Source organism: Globicephala melas, chromosome 11, assembly GCF_963455315.2.
Source record: "Globicephala melas chromosome 11, mGloMel1.2, whole genome shotgun sequence".
NCBI classification, from domain to species: domain Eukaryota; kingdom Metazoa; phylum Chordata; class Mammalia; order Artiodactyla; family Delphinidae; genus Globicephala; species Globicephala melas.
In genome coordinates, this window is record NC_083324.2 from 55,466,031 (window position 1) to 55,480,848 (window position 14,818).

The 14,818-nt window shown below is 43.5% G+C and overlaps 1 protein-coding gene across 7 annotated transcripts in view; it reads right to left on the bottom strand.

Moving 5' to 3' along the window:
- Positions 1–10,487: 10,487 nt before the first annotated feature.
- ZCWPW2 (zinc finger CW-type and PWWP domain containing 2) overlaps positions 10,488–14,818 on the bottom strand; it is a 139,991-nt gene continuing 135,660 nt past the window's right edge. For all 7 annotated transcript variants that reach the window (XM_060307383.2, XM_030830018.2, XM_060307384.2 and 4 more), the window contains one exon: positions 10,488–11,124. In XM_060307383.2, coding sequence (XP_060163366.1) covers positions 10,963–11,124 — 162 coding nt within the window. In that variant the 3' untranslated portion in view covers positions 10,488–10,962. The remainder of the gene's footprint in view (positions 11,125–14,818) is intronic.

The window sequence follows — 14,818 nt, forward strand, 5'->3', positions numbered from 1 at the left end:
TATCTAAGTACACAAAAAAGCAATGGAAACAATCGTGTGATCGATATTACATATGTGCTTTTAAGAGTACATATTTACTTGGAAATGAGGTTGGAGGGATTTTTACAATGCAGCAATGATTTATCTGTAGTTGGTAGGATTGTAGGTGATATGCATTTTCTTTTTCCTTTTTTTTTTTGGCCATGCTCCTCAGCTTGCAGGATCTTAGTTTCCCGCCCAGGAGCCCTCGGCAGTGGAAGTGCGGAGCCCTAACCACTGGACAGCCAGAGAAATCCCGATTTGCATTTTCTTATTGAGATTTTCTCTTCTTTTTCCACAAGCACACTTAGTGGATGCATCACATCAAACGCTCATCCCTACTCTCAACGACTTTGGCTCTGGGGTAGGCTGTGTGACTTGTTTGGCCAGCAGGATGTTAGCAGGCATGGTGCAGGCAGAGGCTTGGAAAGCACTGGCACGATGGACTTACTCTTGCTCTTGCCCCTCTGCTGTCTCCACAAGGACATGCCCATTGGGCAGATGAAAGGTGGTGGGTGAGTGAGGCAGAGCTGAGCTGCCCGTTTTCCCCCTGAGACTGCCCCAGCTCCCCAAGGGCCGGCCAGTCCCCAGATACTGAGTGAGCCCAGAAGATCAGCAGAGTCCTGCTCAGGCAGACCTGCCAACCACTGGCCCAGAGCGTGAGACCAGAGGAAGGTAGCCACACACCCCCAGCCTTGCAGGGTCCCTAACTCAATCACATGCTTTGTTCTCTGCTGCTGGCATTTTGTGTTTGCTGGCTGCCCTGCATTCATGTAGCCACAGGCAACCAGGAGAGCACGATGGGAGTTGGAAGAAAAATCAACAACCAGCTCAGGTTCAAACCAAAGTTGTAGTATAGAACTTGCCAGAAGACATTTCTGAACAGGCTAGACTGGAAGAAAGTTTAAAATCAATATAAAAATGGAACTGATGTTCTAACATGTGCAAGGCACTGTGCCACGGTCTGGGTGGGTCACCAAGGGCAAGGACACACCCTGCTCCCCTCCTGGAACACACACTGCAGTCGGGGACCCTCCTGGCACAGACCCGGCTCTCAGACAGTCACCAATGACTGGATGCACGTGCCACCGCACTCAAGAGCTTTAAACTTGAAGGTAGTTAAAAATGCATCAGCTCTTCCCCAACCTGATGCTGAGAGCATCATGAAATCAAAAAGCCTGCTCCAACAACTGGATGAACTTAAAGTAACGAGGTCTCTAAGTTGACTCGAACAGAAGAAAATGATATTACGTTTTCAAGGAGGACAAATAAACGTATCTACCTGTAACCTTTCTGACAGCCAGAGACCCACTGCCATCGAAAATTCTGTGGCTGGGGTGCATCATTCCCAGCCAGCTGAGAGTTTATTAAGACATCGCAGACACCAAACCTTCCAGTCCGAGGCCGCCTGCTGGCAGCCCCAAGGCGCTCACTTTGGAAGCTGACAATCTGAGCTAACATCAGGGAATGGAGATGCTCAGACATGGGGCACAGACTGGCACAGGGATGTCCGCCCACTGGTCCCTCCCTCCCCCCGGTGCCTGAAGATTACAGAATGGTATGACATCCCAAACTTGTCCAGCACCCAGCACCCTTATGTGTTCATCCTGGAGATGCTGGGGGTGTTGCCAAGCCCTGCTGCCCTGTGGAACGAAGTGCTGCCTTTGGTGTGAAGGACAAATCTTTCCTCGAGCAGAGTCCAGCCTGCCTGGCCAGCCCTAACTCCCAAGATCCTTTCCCTCCACCCGCTGCACTCCGCTTACCCAGGTTAAGTATCTGCTCTTCCTGCTTTTCTCACCTCTGTGCTCTGTGCTCGTTCAGCCTGTGACTCTCATCCCCTCCAGCCTCCCCCTCTTCTATCTTCCAATTTGGGCTTTGCTTCCTAGGACTCGCTTCCCAACTAGACTGTAAAAACGATCATTAAAGGACTTCCCTGGTGGTGCAGTGGTTAAGAATCCACCTGCCAATGCAGGGGACATGGGTTCGAGCCCTGGACCAGGAAGATCCCACATGCCATGGAGCAACTAAGCCCGTGTGCCACAACTACTGAGTCTGCACTCTAGAGCCCACGAGCCACAACTACTGAAGCCCGTGTGCCACAACAACTGAGCTTGCGTGCCACAACTACTGAAGCCCACGCGCCTAGAGCCTGTGCTCTGCAATGAGAAGCCACCACAACGAGAAGCCCGCTCACCGCAACGAAGAGTAGCCCCTGCTCGCCGCAACTAGAAAAAGCCTGTGCGCAGCAATGAAGACCCAACACAGCCAAAAAAAATATTATGAATAAATTTTAAAAAAATAATAAAAACGATCATCACATAATATGCAACAAGCCAGGCACTTTGTTAGGTGCTTTGCCTGTCTTAGCTCATTTCATCCTGTTCTACAACTCTAGGAGATTAGCATCATTACTATTATTATCATCACCATGTATCCTAGTTTTCAGATAAGGAAAGTGAGGCATGAAGAGGCTGAAGCAACTTGCCCAGAGCACCAGTACCAGTGGGTCTGGAGGTCCATGTTCACTACAATATTACCAGTGCCCATCGCACTGAATGAAGGAACGAATGAAACTTCTCCTTGAGGCTGTTCCTGCAGGCAGAATTAATCGCACTCTCCTTTGCTTTCAAATCTCCACCTTAACACATTCTACCTCATAAAACTGGAGCCCAGTTTCCAAATAATCTGCACTGTCATGCATTGCTGTGCATTCATACCCTAGACCTCCTTTGCCGGAAAGAAGTCAGGCTTGCATAGATCAGGTGACCTCCAGCTCTGGCACTGCCGGACGGCAGCTGCTCCTGAGACAGGCCCAGGAGACCACAGGAGAAGTGGGCAGAAGGGCTGTGGGCAGCCCTCACCATGAAGAAGCACAGCCTTTCCCCCTCTGATGAAGGGGCTCCAAGAGCTTGCTGGTTCACTTAGAACCACCATCTAAGATGCAGGTCCCCTGCCAGCCTCCCCTCCTATGCCTCCCACATCTTAGCTTCAACCACAGCAGTAGGTGAGGTTGTGGTGGTTATGGAGGAACAGGAGCAATGGGCTGCAGGCAGACAGCTCAGCAGGAAGTGGAGAGAGGAAACGGTGGTCATGGGAGCACCTAGAGTCTGAGCCAATTGTGTAGTGGAAGCATTGAGTCCCCTCAGGCCAAGACCTAGTGGGGTTTAAACATCAGGTGTTGCTGTCATTGGCCTTCTCTGCAATTCAAGAGGAACCAAAAAAGGGATTTAAGGGGGGAGTCCTAGTTTTTGCTTAACCCGCTCCAAATGAATAGCTGAATGAACATCTGTTGAATAGCTATTGACAGCCCAGGTCTAAAGCTGTCTGTTGACCTCAGAGTCTGTGAGGTATGGCATCTCACCTCTGGCAGGGCACACCTAAGAGGGAAGGAATTGTATGAAGGGATTTTGTAGCTATCTGGAAAGAGAGCTCCCTCTGCTTTGAGACATCCAGTTTTCAAATGTACTTTCTGCTTGGAGGACCCCTTATATTTTTCCGTTGCTCCATCACTAGATAGAAAATTCCAGAAGAAAGGGGTACAGCCACACACATTTCTCTCCTGCCAGCTCCTTTCCCTCTGCAATTTGCAAGAGGGTTATTTTATAAAATTTAAATGTATGCAATTTAATTGCCTGTCATAATAAGCAAGTGTCACTGCTAAAACAGACTAATTCTGATCAAATATTTTGGTCAGCTTCCTGGCTTTCAAAAGGTCTTTGGAGCCAGGGTCCAAATTCCACCTTGCTGGTTGAGGGTGTGCTTAAACACACATGGGCTCCCTGTGAAAGGCATTCACATATTTACTGGAATGCATCCAAAGAGACAAAGATCCTGACACTGCCCATCAGTATTAAGACCCTCCCCCTCCACTGTCTTGAACTGAAAGTCTGTGAGGAAGGCAAGGTGATTTAAACCCACAGCTAAAGTTCAACAGTGAGATGTCCCTTAGAAGACAGACGTTGCTGTTCACATACCCATTAGAGAGAAAATGGTGATGCTGCTAGTGACGATTTCCAAAGATTAATTTCAAAAAGAGAAAAAAGGAAATCTGATATTGATGACTAGCAGATGGAGTAATACAAAACTAAGACAAGTGATCAAGTCAAATGCATAGTTACATTTAATCTCAATAACTATAACTGCAATGTCCTTAAACACATACTTGGTTTCCTTCTAAAAGAATAGAAGATAAAGTTGATTTACAAAGCACTTTCACATAACATTTCTCATTTTTTCCTCACAATGCTTTGCTTTAGAAAGTTCCACCCCCATTTTACATAAGAGGAAACCAGATGAGCATTCTACCACCCAGCTAGTAACCAGGTTATTAAACAATATAGACAGTAATTAAGGGCATGGGATCCGGAGCCAGACAGAAATGTACTCAAATTCTGGCCCTTCCATTTACTGGTCATATGACTTAGACAAGTTAATAGTTAAAATCTGGACCCAAACTTACATTTTGCAACTCATAATCCTATGACACAATACCAAAGTGCTAAGGAAGACACAGGCAACACAAGGGGGAGGGAAAAACATGCCTACTTTTCTCTGTCAAATGAGACGTCCCACCATCATGGGCATATCTCCACTCTGTGTGATTACTGTAGTGTCTAAAACTACTTACAAGGAACAAGTGACTCACTCTTACAAGCCCTTAGTGATATGTTGGTGGTGTTGGTATACTACTTATTTGTAATATCTATACATATGCTGCCTCCTTGATAAAGCAATAAAGTTTCCAATAAAACTTACCACTGTGGGCAGTGCAGGGGTGGGCTGAGCCAGTCTGAGGGGCCAGTCTGGGCCAGAACCAGGCAAAGCTGGGAAGGTCCAGGCAGAAGGCCTCAGGCTAGCACTCTGGGTCTACCCAGGAGGCAGGACTATTGTGACAGTAGTTCCAACATAAGGAGAAAATGTTGCAGGTACAGCTGGGAAGCTGACACCACAGCTAATCTGTGAGATTGTTGCTGGGACCAAGAAGCCAAGTGTGTCGGTTAACTAGGGCCACAATAATGCCGTGTAATAAATGACCCCAAAATCGAGTGGCTAAAAGCAACACTCCTTTATCCTACGGCTCTAGAGGTCACCTGGGGCAGCTCTGCTTCACTCTGCAGGTCTACAGGTCTGAGTTCTTGCCATGGTCTCAGTCTCTCCCTCTCCCAGAGGGCTTGTGGGGGCACATTCCTCTCAAGGTGATGGCAAAGGCACAAGAGAAAAAGAAGAAACATGCCAAGTCTTGTAAGGCCTTGACTAAAAATTGGCACTATCACTTCAGCCCTATTTCATGGAGCAAAGCAAAAGGCCAAGCCCAATGTCACAAGGCAGAGAAGGACACTCTGCCCATGACAGGGCCGTGGTAATTATGCAGGAGACTCAAAGAACTAACCCGAGCCAGTAATCCAATTAACTCTGCCCACCTCCACGGCCACATCATTATATCCCTCCAGTACAAAAAACATCCCCACCTCCATCAAAGGGCACCCAGAAGTCTCACCCAATTGTGGCATCAGGAAACATTTAGGACTCCATGATTACATATGGTCCAGATGTGAAATGGACCCGGGAACTAAAAGCACAAGCTACTGGCCCACCCCCTCCCACACCCACACAACAAGCAACACTGTAACAGAGACAGGATAATCACAATAGGCACCCCTATTCAAAACAAGGAAACTTGATCTTCAGCAAATCTGAAGTCCCTCTAGGCAAATTAGAAGAGTTCCCCTGCCATGGGAGTAGGAAGTGTTTCTTTCTCTCTTTTTAAAAAAATTTAATATATATATTTTTTAATTCTTTTTTTAAAAATTTTATTGGAGTACAGTTGATTTACAATGCTGTATTAGTTTCAGGTATACAACAAAGTGAACCAGTTATACATATATCCAATTTTTAGATTCTTTTCCCATATAGGCCATTATAGGAAGTGTTTCTTGATTGGATCTTGGTTCTGTTCCCATGGGAAAGGGAGGAGTGGATGGGGGAGGGGGTAAGGGTTGGGACCCACAGTCCATGCTCTCTACAGCTCCCAGCTCTGTCCCAAGATACCCTTGCCATCATGTTCCTCATTGCTTCTGAAGAGGACACTGAAAATTATACCTTTCATTGGTGGCTACGTTTTCCCAGCCTGCTTCCCACCTGAAGAAAATTGGACACACTCAAAAAGTGTTTCAGTCTCTTTAGTTCAGGCTGGTAGGACTTTGGTAATATCACTCTCTCTACAACTTAGTGGGCTTTCTATGGATTTGATTGCAGTTCATTCCATGTGTTAAAATCACAATGTTTTTCAAGACACGTTTCTCTCCAGATTTGAATTACTAGCACACTTTGGGCACATCCAGTGGCTGTGGACCCATGCCTCTGTCCAGCTGAAAGAGCTACAAAAAGTCATTTTGTCATATTTTGCAGTGTTACAGCCACACCCCTGATTGGGTCTTTGCCCTGAAGCCATGTTTTCTTGCAAGTCACCTGAATTTGGTCTTTGTCTTTCCTGTTATATAATTCAACAACCATTCCCTGGACTTAATCTTTGTCCCCAGGCTGTATCTTAATTTAAGAATCTTTTCCTGCCTAGACTGGCTGAAGATAACAGTTTTATTTTCTAAGTAGCAACTTCTGGGCTGCTTGCAAACTGTTCTTTTCTTTTGTTTGGTTTCTGTTTTGAGCGCATCTCTTCCTTGTAGTAACTTACTGTATGCATTTAAAAGCAAACAACTCATTCTTTCAAAAATTTTCTCTGTCTGCCCTTTCCTTTGGTTATGTTGCTCACTTCTTTGAGTGATTTTACCATGCAACAAATCAGTGGATGGAAAAATCCTAATATTTAGATTTGTTCACAGAGAATGTTGCACTTGGACCTTAAGACCAAATTTATCTGTACTAACCAACTCTTCTAGAACTCTACTGAGAGGTATCAAGAACTGGTTCAGCCCTAAAGAAATATTAGAATTTTTAAATTGTACTATTTCTCCTGTTGGGACCCAACAGAGAGAAAAATGATAGAATAGGACTTGATCATTTCAAAAATTTTCAAAATCTTACCTTCATCCTTTGGAAGGGCCACAGCAAATTCTACTGGTCTGGAAGTATCTGGAACAAAATGCTACCATTTGTCAGCCCCAATATAGTGGAGTCATAGATTACCTGCTATTTGGTAAAGGCAGTAGATGGCAGAATGATCTGGTTCTACTTAAAGCAGCAGTCCCCAACCTTTTTGGCACCAGGGACCGGTCTCGTGGAAGATAGTTTTTCCACGGACCCAGGGAGGGGGATGGTTTCAGGATGACTCAAGCACATTACATTTATTGTGCACTTTATTTCTCTTATTATTACATTATAATATATAATGAAATAATTATGCAACTCACCATAATGCTGACAGGAGGCGGAGCTCAGGCGGTAATGCAAGCTATGGGGAGCAGCTATAAGTACAGACAAGCTTCGCTAGATCGCCTGCTGCTCACCTCCTGCTGTGCGGCCCAGTTCCTAATGGGTACTGGTCCGTGGCCCGGAGGTTGGGGACCCCTGACCTAAAGCACTACACAGGTCACCTCAGATTCATGAATGCAAGGTTCTTCTAGAAAGAGCAAACAACCATTTTTTTGGTATATATATTTTTTATACAACAGGTTATTAGTTATCCATTTTATACATATTAGTGTATATATGTCAATCCCAATCTCCCAGTTCATCCCACCACCACCACCCCGCCCCCCCTGCCACTTCCCCCCCTGGTGTCCATACGAGCAAACCACCATTTTTTTCCACAAAGACTCTAGACTGATCTGCAAAGTTTATGACTTTGTAGCGCCTAGGTCTATAGTAGATGGGTTACTAACTGTGGCCCATTGGCCTCCACTGCAGAGCCAGTAAGGTCAAGGCTATAGACATTACAGACTCTTGCAAGACTTTGTCCCACTGGAGGCAAAAAGAGACTAATCCATTCAATGTACACAGTTTGTCTCCAGTAAAGATAGAGCTAAGCCTCTTACCAATGGAAATCCCTGAATGAATTCGGCTTCTAGCATGGGGCAGATGGACCAGGTCTTCCTAGAATATAGGGTAACGGAGCTGGCTTCAGTGCTCAACTCTACAGCGTCTGCAGGTCTAACTGGGGACTCAGCTTCCAATGGGTGCTGACCCTCCCTAAGTTCATGGAGGCTGTAGACTGGGATGACTTGGCCCAAATCATTCCAAAAAGGATCAGGTAGCCTCCTCAAACTGGACAAAGAGGGGCTCTTACTCGAATCCAAATGCTTGGGCAGAAGGCCCTGACATATTGCCTTACACCTCACATATCAAACCTGGTGTAACTAGTGTACATAGAGTTTAACTTCCCTTGGAAGGCAGATGCAATTTCCTTACAATGTTTTCCTTGGGGCACAACTAGATGCTCTGGCTATAAACGTAGGGTACTGCTCACCTCTAGGCCTGCCCTAGAAGGCAGCTAATCATATCCTTGGTCCCAGACCCGCAGAAGTAGGTGTCACCTCTGGCTGTGCTGAAAGGAAGATGTTAGTCTATTAGGACCCAGAGGAGCGTGGCAGCGGCAGTCAGAAGAGAAAGGCTCTGAGCCAATGACATTCATAGTCATAACTTGCATCTTTTCCATGTGTTCCAATTGTTACACACACTTTATGTAGCTTATTATGTTTCCTTTCACAGTAACCTCCACTCTACAGATGGAAAGAAGCCTAGGCTCGAAGAAGTTCAATAACTTGTCTCGGGTCTCCCAGCTAGTAGATGGCAGCACCGGGATCTGAAGGCAGGCATTCTGTTTCCACATGGGATGTTATCTGCGGGGAGGGTCTTCAGCCACGTGTGATTCTCAGCCCTGAGGACAGAGATGTTAGTTGACTGCACCTTCATCCTCTTCCTGGGCACATGGCATCTGGAAATTTGAAAGCCTGTATCTTCACATGAACAGAGGCTCCCCCAGCCTCTTCTTGGAAGGAGACTGCAGTTTCCTCTGCCGAAGAGCCAACTCAAATGTTTGTTCGCAGCATCATTTTGAGCTGCCCAAGCTCACAAAGACTCCAGTGGACATTCTAGACTCTATCACTTAGACCACTGCAGAGTCGAATTCAGTCTGGAAATTTCAGCATCTTACGTACGGACTCTCACTTTGATAAGCACCGGCTGCTCCACCAAGAGGAATTAGCTATAAGTGATCTAACCGACCTACTAGTTGGGGTTTAGATTAAACACCTGAATTGTGGATAAAGTCTTGCAAATACAGTTGAAGTCATTTTTATAGTTGATTCTAAGGAGTAACACACAATGGGATCAATTACTTTTGAGATATTTCGTAGGCTGTGAATATAAAATCATACTGCTAAGGAAAAGTGAAAGAGTTTTTCTAAAATACTCTGGAGTAAATTCAGCTGGAAGAAAAAGGAAGCCTTAGCCTTCACTGTTTTAAACCACTTAGAAGTGAAATACGATGTGTGGAGAGACTGTTCCTAGTCACTCTGGTTCGTAGTGTGGTGCTGAAACATAGATTTTGTTAAAGCATTAACAGCCTAGACTCTCAGCTGAACTTACACAGTTTGGCCCAAAGTTGACATGTGTCCTACGTTTCTAATAAGCATGTGTTCCTACCTCAGTGAACAGCACTGTGAACACCAGAAACCTGGTCCCATGCCTATATCCAATCTCCAAGTCCTGATCATCCACTCATGTTAATCGAGCCTGACTCTACCTGACTCTCTCCATCAAGGTACCACCATAATACAGGCCCCCATGCTCTCACAACCAAATTACCAAGTAGCCTGCCCGCTGACGCTCTTGACTCCACGGTCTCTCCTGCTCACTCACCCACACTGCACTGCTGTGAGTTTCCTCAAATGTTTGAACCTCTTCCCCAGGTTGCTTAGCCTGGGTACACAGCCTCCTCATCTGCTGTGGCTCAACTTCCCCCCATCACACTCCACTCCAGCTACTTCAACCAACACCAGGGCCCAGATGCTCTCTTTTCTTCTCTGCTTAAGCTTTGGTTTTTGTTTTTATGTGCGTGGAATGCCCTTTCCCCTACCCCTGCCCCCAGGGAGAGGGAGGTATAGAGAGGGAGCCAGAGCTAGAACTGGAGATGGATGTGCAGACACACAAGTTGATGAGCACAGAACATGAGTGAGAAGGACACCCACCGAAACCATTCATGGGGACCTCTAAGGAATGGGGCTCCAGGGGGGATGTTAAGGAAGTGGTACTGCAGGATGTACCTTTTACTTTTGTATATTGTTTAGATTTTTCTAGAGTGAATACGTTTAACTTACCTCTATATATTTTAAATTACGTTTTCCCATCCTCACCTCCAGAGATACTGATTCAGTGGGGAAGGGTCCAGGATTCTAATCTTCCAAAGACCCTTCATAGACTCTGTTACTCAGTTAGGGAACTGTAGCTGAAAAGATTGTTTCCAGTATAATAAGGCAATTGACATTTTTGTTTTTTAAGAAAAGCTCCAACTCTATTACACAACCATTTTTTATTATTTCCTTTTATTTTACAGTAGCTTCTTTCTACTACAAATTCACATTCTCTAAGTATATTAGATTTGAAATATCTGTAAGAATTATAATAGCATTGGCAGTCATTTTAACAGTTAGCCACATTTGAACAAAGGGCCTAAATAATCATTGCAAAGCATGTATTTGTGAAGTAGATTTCATAAGCCATTTTAAAATTAAGGCAAACAAGAAAAAAACCCTACAAATACAAATATCAGGGTTTCTCAGATTCTAAATTTATAACACTAACTTAATTACCATTTGATTGACTCTCAAAACAATGGATATTTTCAAAACACGAAGTAGAAAGTTATTAGAAATAACAACTTCAGTATAATGTATACCTATTTCACTAAACATTTTTAAGTTTTGACTTTGGGAAAATGTAAAGATGTAAATGTTTTTATAATTAACTTTTGAAAATATCTGTAATGCCCTAAAATGCAGACATCAACGCATCTATTTCTTTAAACTTGTTAGTTATATTTTCAATACATTCTCCAGCTTTTAATCTTAGCCCATCAATTACAAGATAGTCCTCGTCACAGTGGTTCTCAAGCGAGCTGCCAACAGGAGCTTCAGGGCCACATTTCGATAACTGTAAAAATAATCATACAAGTCATCAAATTTACTTGAAGACCAGGCTTAATTATTTGAACAAAACATAAAGTTGTCAGTAACTCCTTAAGAAGGTGTTCCATTTGCTGGTGGTCAAATAATGATCCCCACATAAAGTATAACGTACAGTAAGTGTGTGAGTGTAAAAATAACATAGTATTTGGTCCTGTCTCTACTCTCCAACATCACACATTTTTAGTTAGTTTTAATTTTATGCTTTGGCAAAATGTGGTCATTAAAATTAAACTTCTGAGAGTTTTCTATATTTGTTTATTTTAAAAATGATTACTATGGGGAATACAAGTTAAAACTGTTTTAGTCACACTTTTCTGTTCTCATTTTCTCATAAGCATCTGCATTCCTTATGAACAGTGAGAGTGTGTGCTAGCTTAGTGGGAAAGAACACAGGTAAAAACAATGCAAACACACACACACACACACACACACACGAGACTTACAACTTCAAGGGTCATTAAAGGCAGAGGTAACTTCCCACACAATGAAAGAAAAAAAATACATGCAGTTTATGGGACTTCCCTGGTGGTGCAGTGGTTAAGAATCCGTCTGCCAATGCAGGGGACACAGGTTCGAGCCCTGCTCTGGGAAGATCCCACATGCCGCAGGGCAACTAAGCCCATGCGCCACAACTACTCAGCCTGCACTCTAGAGCCCATGAGCCACAACTACTGAGCCCATGTGCCGCAACTACTGAAGCCTGTACACCTAGGGCCTGTGCTCCGCAACAAGAGAAGCCACTGCAATGAGAAGCCTCTGCACTGCAACGAAGAGCTCGCTGCAACCAGAGAAAGCCCACGTGCAGCAACAAAGCCCTGACACAGCCAAAAATAAATAAATAAATAAATTAAAAAAGAATACATGCAGTTTAGACAAGTGCTTCCATGTATCAAAAATGTACCTTTCATTACAATAATTATTAAAATAATTATTATTCAGTAAACTCTGTCTTATCTGTATATGGACTATCTAATTTGTGAATTATTCAGGTGGATTCTTATAATAATCTGAAATTAATTCCTTCCCATTTTTTTCCACGTCAGGTCATGTCAACTAGTGTTAATATTAGCTAAGAACATAATTAATTAGAAAGGTGACTCTACTGAGGAAAATAATCTCAACGACAAATAGAAATGGATTTTGATTATCCATGTGTGTATGCTTTTTGTTCATGTTGCTACTCTCAATTCATTGGTATAAATGCTTGAGAGTAATCCACCTGAAACCTCATACATGAAATGAATGATGAAAACATCATCAAATTTACAACTTTGAAAATAGCTCAAACACTATCTGCCCAGAGAATAAACATGCTCAGAACTTTAAAATTATCAGATGGCTCCTTTTGATGTGTTAGTTTGTAAAGGCCATTTTCTCCTAAAAACAAAACACATCTTCAGTGTTAAGTGGTATTACCTTTGGAAGATATATTAATTTTTCCTACTAACAAAAAAAAGAAATCCCTTAGGTGATCATTTTTTTATTTTTAAGCTGTAAATTGCTCCAGCTTTGACAGTTGGTCTCATTGCTATTCTCCTTATTTAAAAGTGAACAAGGCCCTAAGTACCCTGAACCTGCCATGAATTCCAGACTTGTAAAGCTCAGTGTGGAGAGAAGCTTATGAACCAGTCAGCAGGTGGCACTCACCTGCCTACTACCAGCAAGTTAAAATGGTTAAATTTTATAATTTCTAAATGACTTTGAAAGCATAAAATATTACAAGAATCTAAAACAAAGAGCAAGCTCCTGGCTGGTGATGTATAAAAACTATGTATTTTACCTTAAGAAATAAAAATCAGAAGTAATTTTCTGTTCTATGAAGTTACTAGTTATAATGGCAAAATAGAAGCCAATTCTGTGGCTGTAAAAGCTCCAGGACATTTCTATAAAAATCAACCTGGCTGTATTTTTTTTTTTTTTTTGCGGTGCGCGGGGCTCTTACTGTTGTGGCCTCTCCCGTTGCAGAGCACAGGCTCAAGACGCGCAGGCTCAGCGACCATGGCTCACGGGCCCAGCCGCTCCGCGGCATGTGGGATCTTCCCAGACCGGGTCACGAACCCGTGTCCCCTGCATCGGCAGGCAGACTCTCAACCACTGTGCCACCAGGGAAGCCCCTGGCTGTATTTTTGAAAAGACAAACTGATAAGACTGAAAAAAAAGAAAAACCACTGCAAAAATCCATATGGTGCTCAAACAGAACACACATTTGCTAGAAAAGAATAATTTGTATATTAACTACACGTATACAACATATATATCACCAATCTATAGCTCTTGTTCTACAAAGGGTAGGATCTATATAGAGACAAGTTTTTTGTTTTTTTTTTTTTTTTTTTTTAAAAGGAACTCTAATTGGAAAAATGGCATTCACAACCCATGAAAATTCAAGTACAAGTTGGTATCGCTGACCAAGAAAACATTTATGTTTTTCAGCTCAGCAAGTGTTTTTATCATTAATTTTATTTTCCTTGACATTTTGATCTCAACTGTAAATTCTGTATATTTCTTGATTTCTAACTCAGTCAAGAAGGTATTTAAGAATCATCTTTATTCTTCTTGAAGTTCTGAATGAAATCAGCCAAAGTGGGTAAACAACCTTGTCCACTTACAAATCCACCTTTTCTGCATCTCAGAATAGACAGACTTGGGGATGGGTAGTTCCGCAAAGTGAGAATATGGGAAAAGAGACAAAGTGACAAATTCTTAGCTCATACTCTCTCCAGCGGCTGCCACTGACAATTCTCATCTGTAATAACAGCCAACCTTAGGTGTCAATTACTCTGCAAAGCACTTTTCCTGGTTTGCCTTGTTTCACCCTTGGCTAGGCAACCTTGCCAAGTCCCCCAAATCCTCACTGGCAGGACCAGGATGGGCACGTAGGCACTGTATCCTGAGCCTGTCTCCTATCCACTGCCCTCCTGACTCCAGGCAGACTATATACCCAAATGAGGGAATGAGAGAAGGAATGAAACCTTAAGGTTCCAGGGCTCCCCACTGCTGTTTTTCTTCCTAACTACATAGGGAACAGCTGTACCACCTTGTGGAAGCGTCTGCCCCATGACTTATTTTTCTCACACCTGCCACACTGCTGCTCTGTGTTAATGAGCTGGGCTTGTACCTCATTTTATTTGCACAGACATGGAGCTGATGTGCTGAGCAGTGTGTCAACCAACTCAAAATTTCTGTTTTCATATATAAATATTGAATACAGTAAGCACACATGGCCTTTCTCAGCCCAATACAGCTGACCAAAAGAAAAAGACAATTTAGTTAAGAATGGTGAAATAGAGTCCAGTGAAAAACCCCACCTCCAGGATGTTACTAATGAGGTTTGTCCCCATGGAGGTCAACGCTGTGCATGAACCAGGTAGAGCAGGTTTCCTGAGCGGCTCTTGTCCTGGCCCTTCTCCTGACTGTAAAGATGGGCACCCCCTCGATGACGGTGAGCCCCTCCATCTCTCTTCATTCCAGCCTTAAATATCTAAAATAAAAGAGCTCCTTGGCTCAAATATACTTTTTTCAAAGACTGATAGATGCATCTTGATTTCTCAACAGGCTACTAGTTTATTATTCACCTCATGATAATCAAGGGCTCAAGTTTCAGAAGTGAAAAGCATTTCCCATATAGTGAAAATGAAGATCCAGGAACAATTTCTGCT